The 22762-nt window shown below is 34.7% G+C and overlaps 2 protein-coding genes across 6 annotated transcripts in view; both read right to left on the bottom strand.

Annotated features, from left to right (window-relative positions):
• The window catches only part of LOC142352810 (uncharacterized), a 38198-nt gene extending 34376 nt beyond the window's left edge, over positions 1–3822 (bottom strand). The window contains exons 1-2 of one of the 2 annotated variants that reach the window (XM_075404944.1): positions 3777–3822; positions 2915–3093 (exon numbers count right to left, since the gene is read on the bottom strand). Coding sequence is in view for 1 of the 2 variants with exons in the window: in XM_075404943.1 (XP_075261058.1) it covers positions 2915–3331 (417 nt within the window). In the remaining variant the exon portion in view is untranslated. Of the gene's footprint in view, positions 1–2914; positions 3419–3776 lie in introns of those variants that run through there. The other variant, XM_075404943.1, reaches the window with a different exon arrangement.
• A 2133-nt stretch (positions 3823–5955) lies between these two features.
• LOC142353478 (trimethylamine monooxygenase-like) lies at positions 5956–22442 on the bottom strand. 4 transcript variants are annotated; one of them, XM_075405733.1, is made up of 7 exons: positions 22083–22442; positions 16688–16865; positions 13655–14112; positions 12874–13051; positions 6969–7210; positions 6394–6435; positions 6188–6318 (listed from the first exon to the last, which is right to left on the bottom strand). In XM_075405733.1, exons 1-6 carry the CDS (start codon positions 22174–22176, stop codon positions 6416–6418), a joined length of 1170 nt encoding a protein of 389 aa, XP_075261848.1. In that variant the 5' UTR covers positions 22177–22442; the 3' UTR covers positions 6188–6318; positions 6394–6415. The 4 variants fall into 4 exon arrangements, with proteins under 4 accessions (XP_075261846.1, XP_075261847.1, XP_075261848.1 ...); XM_075405730.1 differs by having other exon boundaries at positions 6304–6318; positions 6389–6435; XM_075405731.1 differs by lacking the exon at positions 6394–6435 and having other exon boundaries at positions 5956–6318; positions 22083–22440.
• Between the last annotated feature and the right edge of the window lie 320 nt (positions 22443–22762).

Here is a 22762-nt window from a genome sequence, read left to right as displayed (position 1 = left end):
GTCAAAAAACGCAAAATTTAGCCCGAAAATCAGCAAAATACATTAAAAACCTCCGACTTATCATAAAAATCATATTAATTTCCAGAAACCTTCAAACCACTACTGAAAGCAGCCTAAAAACAAAACAAAATCATAACCAAACCTCTTAACCAAAATAAATGAAAAAAAACTGCTTTAAAATGCCGCATGTGAACAAAAAAATTTCGCTCGCTTTGAGAAATTTTTTTCACGCATTAACTTCTCGCTCTCTCATAAACAGCGGTATGAACACAAACCACTCTCTTTTCGCTCCGCTCTTCGCTTTTGTTCAGCACCAAAATCACTCCAAATTTTTTCACGCGTTTCATTTCCCGCTTCAAAAATCACTCCAATAAAATTGATTAAAAAAGGACTTCTCCAATACTCCTCTTCGAGTCGTAAAAAAAGACAGCGCCCCAATACAATTCAAATTCTTTGAATTGTAAAATTCTTTGAATTGTAAAAAAAACAAAATAGGAGCGCTATAATAGCCGGCTGAGAAGATGAGGGTGGCTATTAAAAATTAACAAAGTTTGAAATATATAGGTTTGACCGGGAATAAACTTTCCCTAAGATTACCTTTTTGGCACTACAAGAGCGTGTTGTCTAGTAGATATATTTCAATTTTTTCGTCATATCAATCGTTTATGATTAAAAAGTAGTATACTGATTTAAAAAAACTACTTCAGGGCACATAGATGACTTTTTAAATCAAACGTCTTTTCAATTCGCTTTCTAGTTTCAATTTGTTTTATCGAAATTTTCCTATCGAATTTCTATTATCTAGTTTGAATTTTATTCTCGAATTTTTATCGAAGCTTTCTAGTTTTGAATTTTTATTCAAAACTCACGTATAAACTCAATGAAATTTTCAGCATTGAATAACTGAAAATCTTACAACAGAATAGTCGAATGCATGGAATTTTGCGCGCCGCGGAATTTTCCCAAATTTCAATCTGACACCACACAAAGAAACACATCATTAAGAAAGCTATTCCAGAAGCTATTGCATCAAGTCAAAAACTTGAACAACCACCTGTTTTGAATTTTTATTAATTTGCATCAATGTTTACAGCCATTGTTCAACACAACGGGCAGCAAAATTGTTGTTAATTTACTGGCAACAACATTCGATAAAGTTGCAAACAATTTTCTGCAAAAAATCTTTTTTCCTGCGTTCAATTTTGACCGATTCACAGAACTTGAATAGCATCAAAGATTATTGTGAGGGTCTCTAAAAACTTATATAGTAGTTGAAATATCAAAGTTGACGTGCCTCCATGCAAAATGAAAACAAAAATGAGTTCTCTGGTTCTATAAAAGCTTTAAGCAAAAAATTTTTTGCCGGAATATGTAAGGTTGTCAGACAATTGCTGTCGGAATATGTAACAGAAAGCTGGCAGGTTGTCAGACAGTTACCGAATGCATGTTGATGTGCTCCATTGCAAAACTAACTAAAAAAGGACAATTCTCTGGTTCTATAAAAAAACGTTGTTAAGAAAAATGCGAACAATTTTTGATGTAATATACAAAAAGTCTATCAAATTCAGCCCTTTAAACGACGAACAGTAAGTTTAATAGCATCATCAGCTACCCTTTACTCTAATAAACTGTGCTCGATTTCCCTATTTCTGATTAAACAAAGTCTCAATGTTTTATCATTTTTCTCGATTTTTATTTCGTTATTTTGAACTCAAAACATATTCACCAAACTGCAAAAACAGCTCGAATTACTTGATGCAGTTGAAACAATGAGTGAAACGTAAGGTAGGTGGGGGTTTCTGAAAATAACCTTACGACGATTAACATTACCAGCAGTACCTAATCACTATGCATTAATAACTAAGCTACCGTTAAAGTCCTTTGTTCAAAAACAGAAGTCAACATTCTAATGCAGAAGCCAAAAGTACAAGTCTTGAACAACTTGCTTCGGCTAAAAAAATGGAGAAACCCAATACTCCTCTTTGAGTCGTAAACAGACCACCACGTTTACAATAATTGCATCAAACTTCGTTCGAGCGCAATTAAAAAGAGAAAAGCTCATGCACAGTTGATCAGTTTTATTTTGAAAATCCTAAATTACGGCACGCTGGACACGATTTTGGTATTTTTTAAAATGACCATGCAATTAAACGTTTCACCAAAAACGAACGTAGTAACAAAGCAAAAGTTACTCCTGACTCACACAGAAGTTGTCATTATCCAACTTTTATCCGTAGATAAAATAAAAATGCCACATTTCTCAAAATTTTTCAAGAACACAAAATTAACTTCAACATACTTTAAGATTATCAATTACACAGCTCCAAAGAGCGGTTGGTCATAAAATCTTCTATATAAAAAAAGCCAAGAAGTGAAAAAGCTTACCAGAAAAGTATTATCGAGGCGCTTCGATTCGCTACATTTCCAATATTTAACAAAAACTTTAAAATACGATTAAACAAATTCAAATACTAAACTGTTGAGAAAAAATTCTTAGCACCAAAATGATCAGTAAGTTATATTCCGCCATATATCGTTGTTGAAATGAATGGATCAAAAAAGACATTTGTCATTTTCTCAAAAACTGCCATCTGCTGACATTTAATTTAGTCTAAATTGTCCATTGCAGTTCCATTTGAACATTTCATCATCCTAAAGTCGGCTCGTTTAATCGCCATTCCCCAAGACACAGTGCTTTATGCCAGACAGTTTGCCCTACTTCTGATTACAGCCTAGCAGCCAGTTATAGAGGACTTATAGTTGCCTTAAAGTTTACTCAAGAAGCAGTCATATTTTGTCTAAACCTTGCGTAACATAGACCCACAGTGGCTGGATAATCACAGCAAACGTCGTTTGTTAACAATGATTAACAATTTGATTCTTACTGGTTCTGCTCCCTCGTAATATTTCTTACCTTTATTGAAATCACAGCATTGCTTCCGACAATAAAAGCCCCGAACGAATACACAACCGAGTTAAATCTGTTCACGGCTATACAAGGCGAATTCTCTGTGTTCACATACTCGGCTTTTGTAGTTGCGTAATTGAGCTGAGCTTTAGAATCATCCGTGGAAATTTCCAGCACCGCTCCATCTAACAAACAGGAATCCGAAAGCGAAGTTTTTATAATTAGCAAATTCTGAAATCCGTTAGGGACAAAAACTTGCGTTTCAGAAATGGTCGAGCAGCGCGTGAAAGAATGACTAAGTTCTGTGACTTTGATTTCGGGCAAAAAGTTTTCGAAGTCATTTGTAATTCCTAGATTTGGTCGTAGAAAGAAGTAGCAAGCAATCAAAATTTCACGCAACTTGGAGAAAAAATTGATCTTCATATCGTTACATTTGAGGCAGCAGATTCAACTGCAACTGATATACAATTATCTGGTTGAAATTTATCTGTATTTTGCCATATTCTTATTAATTATTAATTTTGTTCACCAATTCATTCACCTGGTTCGACATCCTGTTTTTACTTTTCACCTGCGTTGAATTGGGAATCAAATCTGATCAGAAATTCGTTACCGTCCACTAAATGAACAGTAACAGTGTCACGAAAGATATCAATTTCATTTGATGTTATTAATAAACCGGACAAATTTTCGTCAATAGTGACCATGCTTGTATTGAAAAATTCTAAAGTAAAAGCAACAGTTAAAATTGCAACAACCCACAATTAGAATTTTCGTAGATATATAATTTCAAATAACACCATCCCTGAGTGCTTCTTCACTAAAACTGACATGATGCGAGGAGAGGTTTACTCGTTCGAAAATTTACCCGTTTGACAAGATGATGACGCCCCAAAAATCACAACATAGTTACATCTGTTAACGGATTCAAGGAATTAAATTCCTTAATTTAGCATTTCAACATATTCTATTATTAAAGGACAGAAATTGCGTCTTTCCTAACACCATTGTTCGTTACGTTATAATGCACATTAAGCTTAAATGTCTGAAATCGAAAAAATCGAGATCTTAAAGGTTGTCACAGAATACAGAACATTTAGCTACAGTTAGATACTCTTAACTATTAACGAGGCTCGCGCATCTGTGCTTTCACCAGCTACCTTTGACCTTCCATTAATTAGAACCTATACATTGCCTTTCTTAAATCTGAAGCAAATTACACAGCAAACATAACCGACTAAGGTCGGGCGAATCGCTCTCAAAAGACTGGCGAGTGGTTTGCTCTGCTAATGGCTAGCTACGGTTGAGGGAGGTTAGCTTTAGCTTAATTGAAGGGACCTGGGGTGAGCGCGCTGGGTTACGGGCGGAAAAATGTGCAGAGGAGGGAATTGGGCCTGATAAGGAGTGAGAAGTGGTTGAGGGGTGGGGGGGGGGGGGGTTGGGTGGAAAAGGTGAAAGTGTAAGAACCGCACTTCACACCATGAAATTATTTCTCCAAAACAGTTTCCATTAATTTCATACTTAGAGTCTAGTAAGACGAAAAGCTCTAACAGAATTTAATGACCTCTGAGTGCTAAAACCGTTATAATTGATACAAGATTCGTTTGGAGGCAATTAAAAACAAACAAGCAAAATGTCAAGCAAAAACAAAGTAATATGTTTCTATAAAATGAACTTCTATAAAACAGCAACAAACGCATACAAACCAAAATGAAATTATTAAAAATCATTAGCTTTGGCACTGCCAGGAAACTGCGACTGCACTTCATCACAAAGATTATATAATTTCAAATAGCCTATGAAATAAAACAAACATAGCTGGCAGATTGCCAGAAAATAGCCGCAATAGATTCGTAGATCGGCAGTCTAAAAAAAATCGTCTTTTCATTGAAGGCTGATCTGTTATATTTTGATTAAAAATCTGTATAAGTTATTGCTGCCTCTATTAGCTGATCTCAAATAACCTTCATTTAGAGTGATACACACCCATTTGACCTTATCTCTTTGAATTAAAGTAAATAAAAGTCAATTTCAAAGTGAGGAAGTCATTTTTGAGAGTGAGGTAAGTCAAGTGTGACCAAAAATTTAATCACGCGCAGGAACAAAAAAACTCGCTCCACTAAGAGCAAAAAATGACGTCAGACATGCAATTCAGTTGAAATTGCATGAACGAATGAACAAAAAATGGCTGTGACGTCATATGGTCGTAACAAAAATCATGACGACGAAATAAAAAAAAACCAAGAGAAGGCCAATAATAGTCTCAGCTATCGCTGTGCGGCTATTAATCAAACAAAACTGGCGACACAACTAAAAAATCAAAATCATTCGGTTAGATAAGCGTCCTATAAATCATCAGAACTATAAGCTGCCCACTGCACTTTTCTTGCAACTCACGCTAACCTTAATTAGATAACGTATACAATCTGCCATCAAAATTAATCGAAAGGGTAAAACAAAAAAAATATACGGGCGAAAATCAAAACATTACAGTTCATTTCAGAAAATTGAAAATGGGCGGGGGGAGGGTTGTGAACAAAACTTAAAATTTTTATAATTTTGTGAACTAGACCTGCAATATTTCGTCAGCCCTTTTCACACGAGCCCTTTCTTACCTTTATTGAAATCACAGCATTGCTTCCGACAATAAAAGCCCCGAACGAATACAAAACCAAGTTAAATCTGTTCACGACATGTGTGCAAAAACATCAACCGAAAGTAGGGTTCGAACCCCGACCTCCTGAGTCCGATTCCGTAACCTCGACTGAGGTATTAACAACATGAAAATCAGGTCCTGATCATCGTCTCTATTACAATCAGTTTCGATTGCATTACAACTTTATTTCGAGGTGAGAGCAATGAAATCACTCGCAAATCAAGAAGTGCGTGAAAAAGTCACTTGAGAAGTTAAAGATTGTTCTAGAAAAAAAGCGCAAAAACAGTCTAGCTAAAAATCTGCATAAAAAAGACCCGTTTACAATAATTGGTTCTCATTCGAGAGCAATTAACCACAAGCTTATCTCTCACAGCTGGTAATTTAAAACATCTGCATTAAAATATATCCAATTTTTTTTAAAAAAAAATCAAAACTTTGCAGTTAAACTATCATTTAAATTTACAAAATTACTCAAAACTACCATAATTCGCGTTGATTTGTCTATCTCATCTGTATTTGGACTCGAAATGAATTTTCTCCTTATAATGAGCAATGTCTTCATTTCGGTCTTTTAGCCACTGTCGAATGAAATGCATTGAATCGACGCTAGGTTTGCCCAAAAGCTGCGACATCTCGTTTAAATACCCGCTTTGAAATTCGAGAGCTTCCAAAATACTTTTGTGCTTCGATCGCTTGTCCTCACCGGTTGCGATATCTTCCTTCATGACTTCCAACGAAGGCAGTTTCACATCACCTGAAGGGAAAATTTACAACTGATGATCAAAATTCAAGGGTAAGTTTAAAAATGAAAAGAAGATACGAAATAAACCGTGGAGACAAGCACAACCCGTTTATCCGTGAACAGACACACCTGAAATATTGAACGATATTTATAGATTAGCAGGCACATTTTTCTTTAAGAAAAGTCAGTCTTAACAACCATGATTTCACGAGAAGCAATCATAACAAGCAATAATTATCTCTTACCCATTACATCTCTGATATTTCAGTAACCCTCACATCTATTTCAACTTTTTACCAGGGTTCTAACTGTTATTTTGGGTTACCATAATACCCAAATAGTATAATGGGTGAGAACCCAACAAACATTTTTACCCAGCACAAACAGCATCATGCGATATAACTTAAAACAGTGCGATTAGTATCTATTTTTGTTAAACTGACGTTTTTTTGAAACTGTAATCATGAGCATAATAAACATTACAAGACTTGTGAACATCCAATTCCAAAATACGAAGCATAATGAAAAGATTTAATACCACAAGAGGGTTTAATAAACTTGCATATCATTTATCCCAAGAGCATGTAAATTTGTTTAACTTTGGGTTCATAATTTTTTGAAAAAAGCACTCTCAAGTCACAAAAAAAGTCGAAAGGTCTCACCATTAATAATCTGAGCACACAGATGTCCTTGTAACCAGAAGAGAGGGAATGTGTATGCTAGGTTCTGTACTCCAACATACATTAGTTTCGTGTTATTCGGATGGACCACTTGTCTGTACAGGGGCATCTGTTTTTTGTCAGTTATGCTAAGTCTAATACTTTTCTCCATGTAGGGATAGTCGTACAGGTATCCCGTGCAGTAGATTATTACATCATATTCACTCGAAGAGCCATCTCGGAACCTTAACAAATGTTTTTATATTAATATCACGAAATGGACTTTTCAGCATTCAGCTTCTCATGTATACAACGTTTACACCCCCTAACAATTGCTGGCCATAAACGACACTGGTTGTAAATGTGCCAGATATTGTACCCAAAATTTGTAGGAAAAGAAATTAAAATTCAACTTGTTCACACACCTGATTGAATTTAGTAATCATATCTTAAACTTTGAGGGCTAATGACAAAACGGTAACTAGCTCCAATCAACATCGTCTCCACCTGTGCCTTGAATAAGAAAATTAATAAATCATCTAAATCTAGTCGTTTCTGTCCCTTAGTGATCATCTCCGCCCCTTAACGATTCTAGAATCCTTTTTCAGCTAAATAGGCGACATTAAAAAGCATTCAATGTTACTTGGCGATATTAGAAAGCAATCGATTTTATTTAAACTTTCAGTTTATTTTTTCGAAGAAATTAAGCATAAAAATTTAAGCTCGCTTTTACTAATTTGAGGTCGAGTTAACTAATCTAATTAACTCAAGTACATAACTAAATAAATATTTTCAAAATTTTACATGAAATACTCTTATCGGTACATTGGGGTCTCAAAAACAAAAACCCCACGGAAAACCCCCGTTTATTTAAAATCAGAACAAACCTTGGAAATAAGCCATCACGAAAAAAGGCCTCAAATTGACCTTGAAGGAAAAATCTTGTGATTTGGATGAAAAACGTAAAAGCAGAAAAATAAAAGCGCATGCCTAAAAAACTTCAAGTGATTCAATATCAAATGTTCACGTTCTGTATTACACATTCTCGCCTTGATATCATAAATCATACATTTAAGTGACACCAATTCGACTTGATTCAATCAGTGTTCTTCAAAGATTTCAATTTGAGGGCTCTATAGAAGATTACCTTCATAGTAAAAAAAACTCGGGGATAAATGAAGTGGAACACATAGAAAAATATCCCAAACTAAATAAAAATCACTCAGAATAGTGACGTCCAAACCACATTTTTGCTCTTTTATATTTGCGCTTCCTAAGAGTGTTGAAACCCCATCCTCCGTGGTACCTAAACACAGTCATTTTTCTGTCTCTTGCCCCTACTGTGAGGGAGGGGAAAACCACCGTTCAGTTAAAAGGAAAAATTTTTCTGTTGCATATATAAGATACCAAAAATTTAAGACCATTTGTCTGGTTTTCAATCAAACTTTTGGCACGTATTGTATTAAATGCGTCTACATATAATCAAAAAGAAAAATATGGTTATCCTTATCCAAAAACATTTGATAGACTTGATAGCTCAAAAATTTGATACAAAGCCCATTTCTTAATTTAGCAAAACTTAAACCAACAAGTTCCAGCTATATAGATAACTCGCACTTTCACCAAAATTTGTTACAAAAAAACCAAGAAAGGAGTAACAAAGCCTATATATCACGGGTTTGCTTACAATAGAGAGAGAACTCGAAAATCCCACTAATTGTGAAAGAAAAATTAGAAAAAAAGCACACTGTAAAAACCCAATTTGGACACTTAATGACCAATTATTCGAAATAACAAACACGCACCCGATTCTATGCTAAATGAGTTTTACAAAATTAATAAACAAAGTAAAGATGACTCAATTATCCAAGAATTAGCAGCAACAACCCATTTTTGTCGAAAAATGTTTCAATAATCAGCGTAGAATCTGCCATTAAAAATGACTTCAATTTAGCACATCAATGACGTATCATCCACCATATTATACAACAAAAGGAATCTTGGCCGATTCCCCAAATCAATGCTAATTGAGGTTTACAAAATTAATAAACAAAGTAAAGACTCAATTGTCCAAGAATGTAAATCAACTCAACGCATTTTGTTGAAGAAAACTGTTCCAATAATCAGCGTAGAATGTGCAATTAAAATGACTTCAAGATAGCTTGAATTATGATAAAAAGTGTTTGAATTTGTGTGAAAAAGTTAGCTTGAAATTGTGTGAAGTTTTTTTTGGGTAAATCCCGTATCTTTTAATTTTTTCTCTCTCCCTCATATGTGAAGAGCCGCAAAAACCAAATGTAATTTAGGCTATTGTTATGTGTGCGGGGGATCGATTTGGCCTGTGTATCAGCATTTTATGAGAAAAAACTGATGTTCAACAGAGACACAAACGACGCTTGCGTTACAAATTCATTGATTTTGCTGCAAAACATGAGATCACTGCCGCGAAACTTTGACGAGTTTAATGTTTACTTGAATACCATGGAATTGAAACCTGACTTGATTTGCATTAGAAACTTGGCTTTCTGAACAGAATTCGTGTGAAATTTTTAAATTGGATGGTTACCATCCCCTTTTAGTAGCTTCAAGAAAAAAACGAGGGGGAGGCGTAGGTCTTTATGCGAAAGAAACCTTTTGTTACCGAGTGGAAAAGAAATTAACAACAAACAATCTGCAGATCATTAGTGTTTCGGTGCAACTGAAAAAATCGAAACTTTTAATTTCATCTGTATACATTCCACCTAACGCCACAACTTTTGAGACTTTCGAGATACTAGATCAATATCTCGATGAACTCGTTAATCAACCAGAAACTCATCAGATTATTTGTGGTGATTTTAATGTTAATATGATTCAAAATGGAATTAAGCAAAAGCGTTTGAGAAAACTAATGAACGGAAACAACTTAGATATTCCAAAACTTTTAACACCAACTAGGGAAACTGTTTCTTCAAACTCATGCCTGGACATCTTTTTTTCCAACATTCCATTGAAAATAAAAGTGGACCAATCGGATGTTTCAGATCATCACCCTGTACTAGCAACTTTTAACACAAATTTTAATGATAACTGCAAAGAATCAAATACTTTTACGAGAAATTGGAAAGCATTAGAGAATGAAAATGTGCTCAAAGAGGCCCAATATTTTTTAGGAGAAAAACTAAAAAGTCTCTGCAGCCCCATGAAAACAATTGATAAACAGATCTCTGAGCTTCACAGTAGTCTCATGATAACTCTAGACAAATTTTGTCCCTTGAAAAAAGTGAAACCTAGCAAAAGAAAAAACTGGATTGACAATGAAATAAAAAAAGAGACTACTAAAAAGAAACAACTAAGAAAAATGAAATAAATTCCGAAGAAAACAAACTTGCATACAAAAAACAAAGTAATCTTGTAAAAAACTTGGTAAGGAAAAAAAGATGGACTTTCTATCAAGAAAAATTACACGTGGAAAGTAGGCAAAATACGAGAGAATTTTTCAACATCTACAACGAATTGATGGGAAAATCACAAAAACCAGAACAAGATATTTTCACCCAAAACCAAGTTGAAAACTTCAATAACTTTTTCGCGAGTATTGGGAAAAAACTTTCGTCTGAAATTGAACCCAACAATAAAACTAAATTACCACCCAAAAACATCAACTTTCTTTTTTAGCAAAATTACCAAAAAAGAAATAGAAGAGGCACTGCATAAAATTCGACCTAAGTACTGCTTAGACTGCTATGGCCTAAATTACATATTTCTAAAGAAAATGTCTGATCCTCTAGCAAGTTGTTTGGAACGATTGTTTCATAGATGCATTATCAGAAGTTATTTTCCTGATGCTTTAAAGATTGCCAAAGTTGTACCCTTACACAAGGAGGGTGACAAACATAAGCCAACAAACTACAGGCCAATCTCCTTGCTACCGACAATCGGGAAGATTTTTGAGAAACTGATCTATAATAGGTTGGTACAGTTCCTCGATCGCTATCACATTCTGAGTGAAAAACAGTTCGGTTTTCGGAACAAACGGAGCACAGTTGATGCCATTGCTACATTGGTGGAAACAATTCGTCAATTATGGACAAACAGAACTAATGTTTCTTGCTGCACATTTCTCGATCTAAGGAAGGCGTTCGACACAGTTGATCACAAACTTTTGTTACAAAAATGTTTTTGTTATGGTTTTCGTAAGGAAACATATAAGCTTATTGAATCGTTCCTGAAGAACCGAGAGCAATACATTCAAATTGGAACAAAGAAATCTTCGTTGAAACTTGTAGAAACAGGTGTCCCCCAAGGGTCTATACTGGGACCAATTCTGTTCCTTATTTATATTAATGACATCAAATCAATGCAGAAAGAAACAGATCTAATACTGTATGCTGATGACACAGCAATTATAACAGGAAGTAGGAACATTGAACTACTGAACAATCATCAGTTAGCACTAAATGACACAAATGATTGGATAAAAGAAAACAAGCTGGTCCTCAACGCAAATAAAACAAAAAACGTGCTCCTTAATGGTCGACGGAAAATTCAGTTTGAAAAAGAATTTTCTTTCGGTAATGAAACGATTGAGTCAGTAAAGCAGTACAAATATTTAGGTGTGATTATTGATTGTCAATTAAGTTTCCAACATCATGTATCCTACATCGAAAAACGCCTTAAGTTTTGTGGCATTTTCTACAGGCTCAGAAAAGTCTTAACATCTCGTCAAATGATCCAAGTTTTTAGAACATACATCAAGCCAATATTGCAATATGGAGTTCTCATCTATGGCTCAACTTCCAAAAATGTGTTAAAAAATCTGGAAAAACTTACAAAACGGTTAATTAAAATTATCTTCTACAAAAGGAGTTTCGAATCGCTGGGCTCATTGAGAGAAGAACATAAACTCTTCACTGTTAGGGAACTTCACATATATGAACTTTTCAAAACTCTGATTAATATCCTTCGGGGCGAATGCAAAATTGCATCCTTGTCAAATTTGCTGAGTGGACAGGATCTAGAAAACCTTTCAGGCAGTCGGTCTAAAAGGATCTCAACTAGTAAGAACTCATGCGTGAAAAATTGTTTGTATACAAGGTTAAGAAGGTTATTAAACCTAGTTTTAATAATCGAACCAATGTTTGTAGACAAAGTAAAAAACCTGAAAAAAAAAACGAAATACGTAAACTTTCACACAATTTTTTAGACAATTTCATACTGGAAAATGAACAACTAACGGAAGCAATTTTTAGTTAACAAAAAAACAAAACTACGGATTATGGTATTTATTTTTTTGTCTCTTTTGTTTTCAATTTACTAAAAAGAAACAATTTGATTTACCCTTAGTGAATAGGTATTGACAGTGAATTATTTTCCGCTAGAGGCACTTGAAAACAGGTCAGTGAGACCTAATAGTGTGCTCTTGGTTGGTGCGATTTCTATTGATTTTACAAATAGTGTTCTGTTTTTGCAATCATTGTAAAATTAATGATAATTATCCTGTACCAACCATAAACAATTTATTATTATTATTAATAAATCTTGGTTCAAAATTCTCCAGATATCGTTGCAAGATTTTGAATCTCCGGATTTAGTTGATTATTTTGAGGAAGTATATCTCGGTCGCCTCAACAGGAATGGGATTAGGCGAAAACTCTTAATGTGAATGTGTATCATGGCACGATTGAACACCAACCGAGAACCAAGCATGCGATAAAGGTTTCCATAGAGGTTTTGAATCGATGCTTCAAATTAAAAACCCAGATCCCGATGCTTTGAAATTCTTGGAGGCCATACACAGACAGCAAGCGCCCTCTTTAACAATTGCATTTTATTTTTATTTGTATTGGAGGAAATTAACCATGTTTTTTATATACGACGTCCAACTTGTTCCAGCCTCTTTGTAATAAAGAGAAAAGTACATGCTCACCTGACTGTACTGCCTTCAATTTTAGTAAGGAGAGGTTTTTCGTCAACTCCAGGAGGGAATGTGAGGTTAGTTGGTGAGGATCTGTAACAAATAGTCACCTTCTGTGCTCCACCTGCGATTGACTTCACCGCTAAATCCTCAGCGGAGAAAGAAGACCCGACCAACAGGATTCTCTTTCCTAAAATGAAGAAGAGCTGTTCTCTTATCATTTCCGCATTATAAGCCTCAAATCAGACAAAATTGAAGAAATTTCATCTGAGAAACTAATTATTCTCACAAGCCCCGATTTTTTTGTTGACAAAAGAAATGAATCACCAAAACTAGCAAGAGACGATACTAGTTATTACAATTAATACATGCGATCATAACCTACTGTTTGACGCCGGTACGCTATGGGCATCAATAATTGTGTCATCAACTAATTTTCCGAACCTAATTGTTGAATCTAACTTAGTTTATAACTACTTATGAGGTCTTCAGGGGTTAAAACTCGATGAGATTTACTTGTGTTTGGGATTCTCACCAGACTGCACTTATCAATTTAATATTAAAAAATGCTGTCCATGGTTAATTCAAAAATCAAATTAATTGCGTAATTAAGTTTTTCATTTGTAAAATTTTGTTTGGCGGGATGGTAAAGATAAGGTTCCCAGATGGTTTCACTCTCAATTCATTCAATTGTTATTGTGGTAAAATAACAATTCAGTAATAATTTTTGCTCGGTAGGCGTTAAGATGGGAAGGTTCTCATTAAGGGAGGGAAAGGGGCGAACATCGCATACCTTTATAGCGTGATGCATCTAAGAAGAATTTCGCGTGCATTACAGTTCCAGGGAAGGTTTCTTCTCCCGGATAAGACACGTAATTTGGCTGGGTGAAATGCCCACTTGCATCAATGACATAATCGAAGTCTTCAACATATTTTCGCCTCACATCACTCCGAAGATCTCGAATTGTGACTTGGAACTTGTTGGTGCTTTCGTCAAACGTCACCCATTCGATCCAAGACTTGAATTTGATGCTGTCGGTCAAACTGAAATGGTTTGCAAAGTTAGTCAAATAATTCAGAACATGTCTGGAACTAGGATAACAAGAAGTTCCGGAATCATCACATTCGGTATCATCCTGGGGGAAGAGAAACTCCGGACACTCCATCCAATACTTGGGGTTGTTTGTGATGAGATTGTAGTACATTGAGGAATGAACCAGCATCCCGTCTTCGTCAACTCCCTCCAAACCTCTGCAACAAAAAATTAGAGCATATTTTGAGTTAGCTCTTCATTGCGACAAAAAAGGAAAACGCAACTCGGATCTGCTCTCTGTATCCCATTATCGTAATATTTTTTAACAATGCTACCCTCTGTATAACACCATTAACACCACTTTAAATTATAATCGGATCAAAGAAGGCGATGGAGCGGCGGCGCGCGGGGGGGGGCTGGATAGATCTCGTAGCTTCCTGAGATCTTCTAATCTTTTTGAACAAGATTGTAATTATGAAGGTCGGTAATAATTCCACAGCAAGATTTCATAAAGCCTTTCAACTTTTGTTTTATCAGCGGTTCACGTAACAACAAGACGGCTCCGACAGAAGTCTCAAGTTTATCAAAATCTGTTCATTGTTTTGAAACGAAAAGCTATTTTGATGATCAGTTTTAGAAGCACAAATTGAAGCATTTTCCAAACACACCGCCATTTGTAAAACAATCCGCTGCGATCAGTTTACAAACTAATGGCTTAAAACCGACGGAGAAATTCAAAAAATGAAATCACATTTATGAATAGAATTTCCCTTTTTCTACTTCTTTTGTTTAAAGTTCAAGATAAAATCCATAGCAATCACATTGAGTCAATCTCATTTTTAGTTTTTTGAGAGAGGAATTTATTATTTTGAATATCAAGTCTATGATAAACTATATTTACATAATTTTTGCAATTTAAAGAAAACCAAACGAAGAAAAATTTTCCGTCTTCTCAATTCTTACGTTAAAATCGATCACAAAAAGTATGAAGTTAAGGTTCTATATATTTTTTCCAACCAAACAACTGACGTTTTGTTCACCAATTAACCGAAGCCGGTGAATTCTGGTGCATGCAATTTCATCGCTCAATCGATTGTGGATGAATTGGAGAAAGTATGCTTAAAACTCAACAAAGCATCAGTTGAAAGAACAAAGAAATTTTTAAAAGATTTTTTTTCGTATTTCTTTAACAAGTTCTACTTTTCTGATGTCACAAAGCTTCCACATGTGAGCAGTTCAGGTAAGAGCCAAACATAGCCTTTTATTATATTGTGCAGAGTTCTGGCTAATTAATACTTTGCAAAAAAACTTTCTACTGGACTTAACTTCAATAAATTTTCAATTCAAGTGAAAGCATTGAAAGTATTTATATATAAAGCTTAAATGAGGCTGCTAATCAATATGTGATCAATTGTAATGTCCAAGAATTAACATCAAAGAAATTAAGTCTCTCAATTCAGAAAGTTAAACAAAAAACGTTTCGTTCTCTTCTCTGGTTATTTTTCTCTTGCCATGTTTTTGAAAGACCCCTACAAAGAACAAACTCAGCAATTTTATTGTGCAAAAAGACCAACTTTTTAAAAATTCTCTCTAAATAAAAATATAACGTTTTTATGATGAGTCTGTTGAAACTCTTCCACAATACAGAAACCTGAATTTCCACAAAATATAGTTTCTTCAGGAAGCCAGAGACATTCGATAAACGCTATTAGAAAGATAAAAGATGTTAAATTTTTTTGCCTTTTATCCTTGTCTTTAGAAAAATTGTTTCCAATAGTTTCATTGTACATCAGGAGTATCACAGGTTTCATTTGAATTCATTTGCGAGCTAAAAAATAATTAACTACAAGGTGCTAATTTTTTTTTTAAAAAAAGAGCAGTTTAAGAGTTACTACAAATTAAATTGTTTTCTTTTTTCTTTTGTTAACATTTAGCTTTTTGTTTAAATTTTATCAGTTCGCACGTTCCATGAATTTTTTGTCTTCGGTTGGATCGGAAACGCATTGGTTATCACTATAGTAATAAAAATTTGGGAAAATAATTAGAAGAAAAAGAAGTTATTTCGTAACAAATTGACAAAAATTTTCTTGTTCAAATAAGTTTAAAGCACCCTTAACCCCTTTAAATACTCCGTTTTTTCTGTTTTTTTCAGTTTTGTTTGAAAAACGTAGCTATTCAGTCCCCCCCCCCCGCGTGTTTTTTATGACCCCCAGTTACAAATTATATGTTGTTATATAGCACGTTACGATGTAAGAACAAAGTATGTGCGCCTGGGGTCATAAAAAATTAATGCTCACTAAGCTGGGGGGGGGGGGGGCAGAATAGATCCGAAAACTCCCCTTTTTCAACCTGCGATAAAAATTGGTATTATGTTTATGAAAATCAAAAACGGGAAAATTTGACTGAAGAAAAAGAAAATAGCCCGCCTCACACATATATTCCCCTATATTGAAAAAATGTTGGAACAATTATTATTATTATTAATGAATAGTTTTCAAATGACAATAGCGAAAGAATCCGTTGACTTCGAAGAAACCCAATGATTGGATTTTTTAGTTATTCAATCAATTTGCCCTCAACACAAAAACAACAACGATTTTTCTTGTGACGGCCTTCTATTACTTATTATTTTCCAGTCTTCATAGAGTTTTACACGAGCACTTTTTTGGTGTCTTAGATCCAGTTATTGAGCAATTTACAAGAATTGGATCTTTTGGTACTCAATGCTTTCATAAAAACAATCTCGAGCTCTATGACCACAATTTTGAATGTTAAGCTCCAAAAAACAGTAACCTGAAGTTCCACATTCCACCAATCGCATCATGGCGCTCATAGCAAACGATGTCGTATCTGCCACTGTCCAGACTCTGCAGGGCTCTTAAGGTCATCAGACCAGATGGGCCGCCCCCTATCACGCAGATGCGACATCTGTTTAAGGACTCGATACAGACAGATTCGATCTTCATCGCGTCTGAAATTTAGACAACCTTCAAGAACGTCAACTTTTGCAACTTGTAAACTAACTCTCACTTTCAAAAGACAGAAAATAGCGTTACTTATCAGCACTTATGGACAAACTAGACAAATTTGCTCGACTGAACAAATTGATAAAAACTTGAAACCTCTAGCCTGATAATGAGAGTTAAATTAGTTATGTAACAGGGGAGTAGATCCTGGGACTGTCAATACAGATTACTCACATAGCACTTGACTGTAAAGGAAATATAGATGAATTTCATATAGAGCAATGTTGTTTTAGCATGATGTTTGCTCATTAAACTCGCTGCACTCAAATATTGACATTGTTTGACACATTTGATTCAAAATAAATCGCATCAGCAACTAAGTTATCGATAATCCTAAAAGCCACTACGATTGTCTGATTAAACAGGATAATCGGCAAATCAGATCAGTTTGACGTTCACCTTGATCGATTTGTTTGATCTCACCGAGGTTTGAAAGGATTAAGATATTTTTGTCATCAAAGCAAATCCTCTACCACGAAATGATCGGATCATAAAGAGGATGAAGAAGTTCGCGTGAATATTTTAATATCAGGATATTTTAACTAACACGAGGTTGTGATGATAATATTAAGTATTCGTTCATGGTACCTCAAACACGGATAATGCCATCAGAATTCACCGTATCCCCTATTGCGGTATAAGGTTATTTGGCACTGGCTAAGGGACTTTACGTTCTGCCACCACTACCGAAGAAATTTTTTCATCTTTCCGTTTGCGCCCCCACAGCTTAGTGGGCGCATATTATTTGCAACCTCCAGACGCACGTGTAATATATTTACATAATGATTTACTGTGTAATGACACGTGCTCTGTAACTGGGGGTTGCATAACGTACCCTTTGCATTGCCTTAATTGTACTATAATCGGGGAGGAGGCTATACTTTTGTGAGTGTGTGTGTGTGTGTGTCTTGGGGGGGGGGGCTAAAATGTGAGACCTTAAAACTTGAAGCAAAAGAATAAACTAGGGTACTTAAAATATCAGCCTGCTGGAGCCCTCAAACGAGGAATTCAATAAAGGAAGTTTTTAAGAGGTAGTATGTAGGAGTACAGAGCATAATATTGAATAGGAGATTCTTGATACATGTCGCGGGGTTGAAAAACTAATGACAATAGAAGCGATCTACATCAAAAAGCTGAAACCGCAATTAAATACACGCGATAAGTACCGGGGGCGCGAATTGACATTGAAGTATTAGTTCAAATGCAACAAATTTGACATTTGAAATTCAAAAATTATTCTGGTACATGTTAATTCGAAATTCTGTCAAGTCCAACAAGTAAAAAATAAAAAAAAGATAGATAAGAATGAACGTAAAAATCCCTTTTCAGGTATAGAAAGCAATATAACCGGGATTTTCAAAAACTGCGGGAAAAAATTCAATTGATTTTAGTGTAATAAGTGTAAATAAAATGTTGTAAATGTGATTTTAACTGTAAATAGTTTCAAAAATTCGATATTATTTCAACTCATTTCTTAGAATTAGAGTCAAAGACAAGTTTATATACTTTGTAAATGATTTCATTTAATTCTTAAACCTGACGATGAACACAATGTTCGAAAACGTTCGTTTTCAAATCAATTTAGGTTTTAATTGACAATTACTTCTTCTCCTGTACAGACAATTTTCACCACTCGGAAATGTTGTAAATGTGATATTAACTAAAAATAGTTTCAAAAATTCGATATTATTTCAACTCATTTCTTAGAATTAGAGTCAAAGACAAGTTTATATACTTTGTAAATGATTTGATTTAATTCTTAAACCTGACGATGAACACAATGTTCGAAAACGTTCGTTTTTTAATCAATTTAGGTTTTAATTGACAATTACTTCTTCTCCTGTACAGACAATTTTCACCACTCGGAAATGTTGTAAATGTGATTTTAACTGTACATAGTTTCAAAAATTCGATATTATTTCAACTCATTTCTTAGAATTAGAGTCAAAGACAAGGTTATATACTTTGTAAATGATTTCATTTAATTCTTAAACCTGACGATGAACACAATGTTCGAAAACGTTCGTTTTTTAATCAATTTAGGTTTTAATTGACAATTACTTCTTCTCCAGTACAGACAATTTTCACCACTCGGAAACTTAAGAGCTGTTAACCTAGCCTTCTGTCTAGCTTTGATAAAGACCTCAAATCCCACCTGGTTTATGAACTCACCTGTAATGGATGCAAATCCATCCATGTAGGGCAGACATGCCGACATATTACCACGATGGTTGCAGAGCATGCCAAGGCGGACTCACCGATGGGAATACATGCAATTGAGTTCAACGCTGATAAAACAGCTTTCCAGTGGAAGATATTAGACCAGTGCGGAAATCAGTCTAAGTTAATTACACTAGAGGCGCTCTATATTAGAACACTGAAACCAGCCCTTAACACGCGCGACGATTATCGAACACGAGAATTGACACTGAAAGCTTAGTTTGGAGATGAAATTCCAACTTGAAAGAAAGACACGCTAAAAAACGAAAATTTCAACTGTACAATTGAACAAAACCAAAGTAAGTTTAGGGTAATTTATGTCTGTTTAAGCATCTGCTACATCAAATCGAATATATAGATTTGTTAAGATGTAAAAATTTTGTAGATACGACTGTAGATATGTAAAAATTCGTTTTATATTTCCTTGAGTGAATGACTTTAGTGATTTGAATTTTTTTCTGGCTTTTTTATAGTAATTTGTAATCTTTATAACCTGACGATGAACTCAGATTTCGAAAACGTTTATGAGAAAGTTTTAGATTGACAATCCTTTTTTAAACCTTCAACTATTTCAGTTAATCACCTATTACGGAAACACTTGGATTTTTTATAACAGACAACTAAGAGCTACAAAGAGAACTCGCAAGAACTAAGCAAAAGTTTTTGAACCTGGAAACGGATAATGAACATCAATCAGCTCCATAAGGGAAATTGTGGGAAATGGCAAAAAAATAGAAATGAAAAATTAATTTATACAGCTCTTAATTACGTTTATTATGAGTTTAGATACAGAATGATATAACTACTACCAGTTTGAACAACAATAAAACTAGTGGAGCATTAGGGTTTACCTTTAACCTGTTTATCAAAGGTAACAATTTTCCAACAGTTGTTAAGCATGAACATAAAACAATATTTCGCAAAAAAAGCCAGCAACTATTACGAAAAAGCACTATCTATTGCAGACTGATCCCACATGACAAATGTCCAGGCGTACGACCGATTGGGATAGGGAAGTTCTGCGCCAAATTGGGCGATGCATCTCAAGCTGTCTAGGTGGAGAGGCCCTGAAAATGGGAGGCAACAAGCCTTCCTTGGGCAGACCGCAGGAATCGACATGAAAATTTCAAACGCCTTAAATATCAAAAAAGAATTGTGGATATTGAACATGAATCCTTTTTACAGTGGTTTTTTGCCACCACAGGTGGAACAGTCCCATCACACAAGCTCATAAAACTCATTGTTTCCCTCATAGCCCAAAAATCAAACGAAAGATACCCAGCAGAAGTCATTTATTTTATCCGTACCCGTAATAGCTTAAGTCTTCTAAAGAGCACTATTTCAAGTATTCTTAGAGGTAAAGGTCAAAAGAACAAACGCCAGATGAACTCAGCATGGAAACTTTCAACACTGAGGGTCAGATCTTAATTATCTCAAATTTTTAATTAAATGAAACCATATGACCTCTGATGACAGACACAGTTTTTGCATTCAATGTCAAAATGACGAAGTCTAACTGACCTCTTGTTGACCTCCAGAGATACTGATCAATGTTTCTGGTTGTTTTTGTAGTTGTTTTTTTTTCAAAAAGACCAATCACAAAAAAGGCCAAATTAAAATCACATGAAAGCAAGCAAGAAAACGTTTTTAAATTTAAAGCTTTGATTGCTTTCATTGTCTTAATATTTTAATAACTCGGTGGTTTCGATAACTTATTTGTGAAATTTTGTGTTCTGTCCGTATTTGTTGTTTTCATTGCGTCTTGTAGTTTGGTCTCACTAAAAATAAGCAGAACGGGTTTCCAGTGCAGTTGAAAATTATTGTGTTTTTGTTTTAAGCTGACAGTTTATGGTTTGATTGATTATTTGAAATATTTTATAGAAATCAGTGGATTTTTGGACTTCGACATTTTTGCCACATATCTGTAAAATTTCTAGCTGTCTCTGAAACAACAGGTCGAATTCTTTTTCTAGTGCACTAAGATCCAGTTTTTACAATGGTTTTTCCAAAACTGTTGGTTTTTGGCTTTGGTACTTAAGCGTTTTCATAAAAATAATTAATTTTGGACAGTTGACCACTTCTGAGCTTTTTTGATAGTTTTTCTTTCATATTATCACAAAAATGGGTTAGCCTTGAGAAATATGAAATTCAAGAAATTTATGATTTTCCGAGAATAACCTATAGTTTTAACAGTCTCGGCTCAGCTTTTTTAAATTTTAAATACTTTTTATTGTTTCTCTTTTTAATTGTCCGCCATATTAAGGATAATACCAGGTCTCATTTGCCTCCGATGACGTATAATTTAACACTTTTGTTGAGCTGAGTTGATACGTATTCAATAAATTTGAAATTGGTTGTTTTCAAAAAATAGAAATGTATCTTGCTCTTTTTTGTCGGCCTGTTACAAAGTTTCATTATCGACAGGTCGCTGGTCTTATCCAATAAAGATAGGTTGAATTACAGATTAATTTGTTCAGTTCAAGGTTTATCTGCTTTTATTCTCTTTTTGTCATTAAGTGTTTTTTATATATGTACATGCAGTTTTGTTCGTAATTAATGTTTGCTATTATTTTATTTTTCTGTTTGTCTTGTCCATTCCAGTACTCTCATTAATGGCAACTTTCATCGGCCCTCTAATCCAGTATTATCGTTTCAACTTAGTAGTTTTTTAACGGATGGAACCATATATGATCTTAAATATGGTATCTAAGACGGGTCAGCCAGGGGAGTCGTTGTCAATACAAGTGGTCCTTTCATGGTTCAATTTATCAAACAAAATTATGTTTGTGGGACAAAACAGGTTGTTATCCATCGAGTTTTGACACGGGTTTTAGTTCATCACAAAGCGCTTATGTTTTGTGCAAACAGTGCTTCGACGAAACTTTGCATCAAGTTTTGCATATATACAAATAAGACAACAAACTAATTAAAGAGAAACCAACCTTTCAGATATTTGATATGTCCCTTGGCCTCGCTTTCCCCATAACTATTGTCTCTGTCAGTTTCATTCGCAGAGTTTAAAACGCCGTGTAACATTTATCTGATAGTTTTGCCTTCAAAAATTGTAACGGATTGTTTTTGACGTTTTTTTCTTTTTGTAACGTTTATTTTGTTGGACAACAACAGCTTGATAACCGCGCTCAAAATTGTACAATTGAGGCCATTGCTTTCGTTTTATGACCGCGTGGCTAGATTTGTTTGGCTTGTGTTTGGTTTAGTTGTGTTCAATTTTGCATCACCAGAGCAAAAACACTGAAATTTACCATTACGCCGCAAAACGTCAACTTTTTCTCGAGCAAATGATTCGAATTTGTAACTCTTTTTCAAAAATGCCATTTAAGCATAAATGAAAATAAGCCTAATTTGTAAAGGCTCTCACATTATTAACTGCAGATTACGAACACATATAGAGCAAATTAGTACACATATCGATATTCTCTTGTGAAAATTTTCGCTCTAAATTCAATTTTAAGTCGCTACCCAGGTTGGTAACAGACTCTGATCAGATCTTTCAGGTCATACACAAGGTATAGGGTGCGACCCAAATTACAGGGATGGGAATGGTAAAGGATTGCAGGATAGCTTGGTCTAGGGTCACACAAGGTCAAATCAGAGCCGAAAG

The sequence above is a fragment of the Convolutriloba macropyga genome, chromosome 14 (genome assembly GCF_964194025.1).
Source record: "Convolutriloba macropyga chromosome 14, txConMacr16.3, whole genome shotgun sequence".
Classification (NCBI taxonomy): Eukaryota; Metazoa; Xenacoelomorpha; order Acoela; family Convolutidae; genus Convolutriloba; species Convolutriloba macropyga.
The sequence above is the reverse complement of the archived record's forward strand: the minus strand, read 5'-3'. Positions and strand labels throughout refer to the sequence as shown.

What these genes read in the sequence shown, in the direction of transcription:
- LOC142353478 (XM_075405731.1), bottom strand. Translation starts at nt 22,176, where the DNA reads ATGTTACACGGCGTTTTAAACTCTGCGAATGAAACTGACAGAGACAAT. An exon ending in AGATGCATCACGCTATAAAG is followed by an intron (nt 13,052 to 13,654) that starts GTATGCGATGTT and finishes TCTTCATTTTAG; the next exon opens with GAAAGAGAATCCTGTTGGTC. An exon ending in ATTGAAGGCAGTACAGTCAG is followed by an intron (nt 7,211 to 12,873) that starts GTGAGCATGTAC and finishes ACATTTGTTAAG; the next exon opens with GTTCCGAGATGGCTCTTCGA.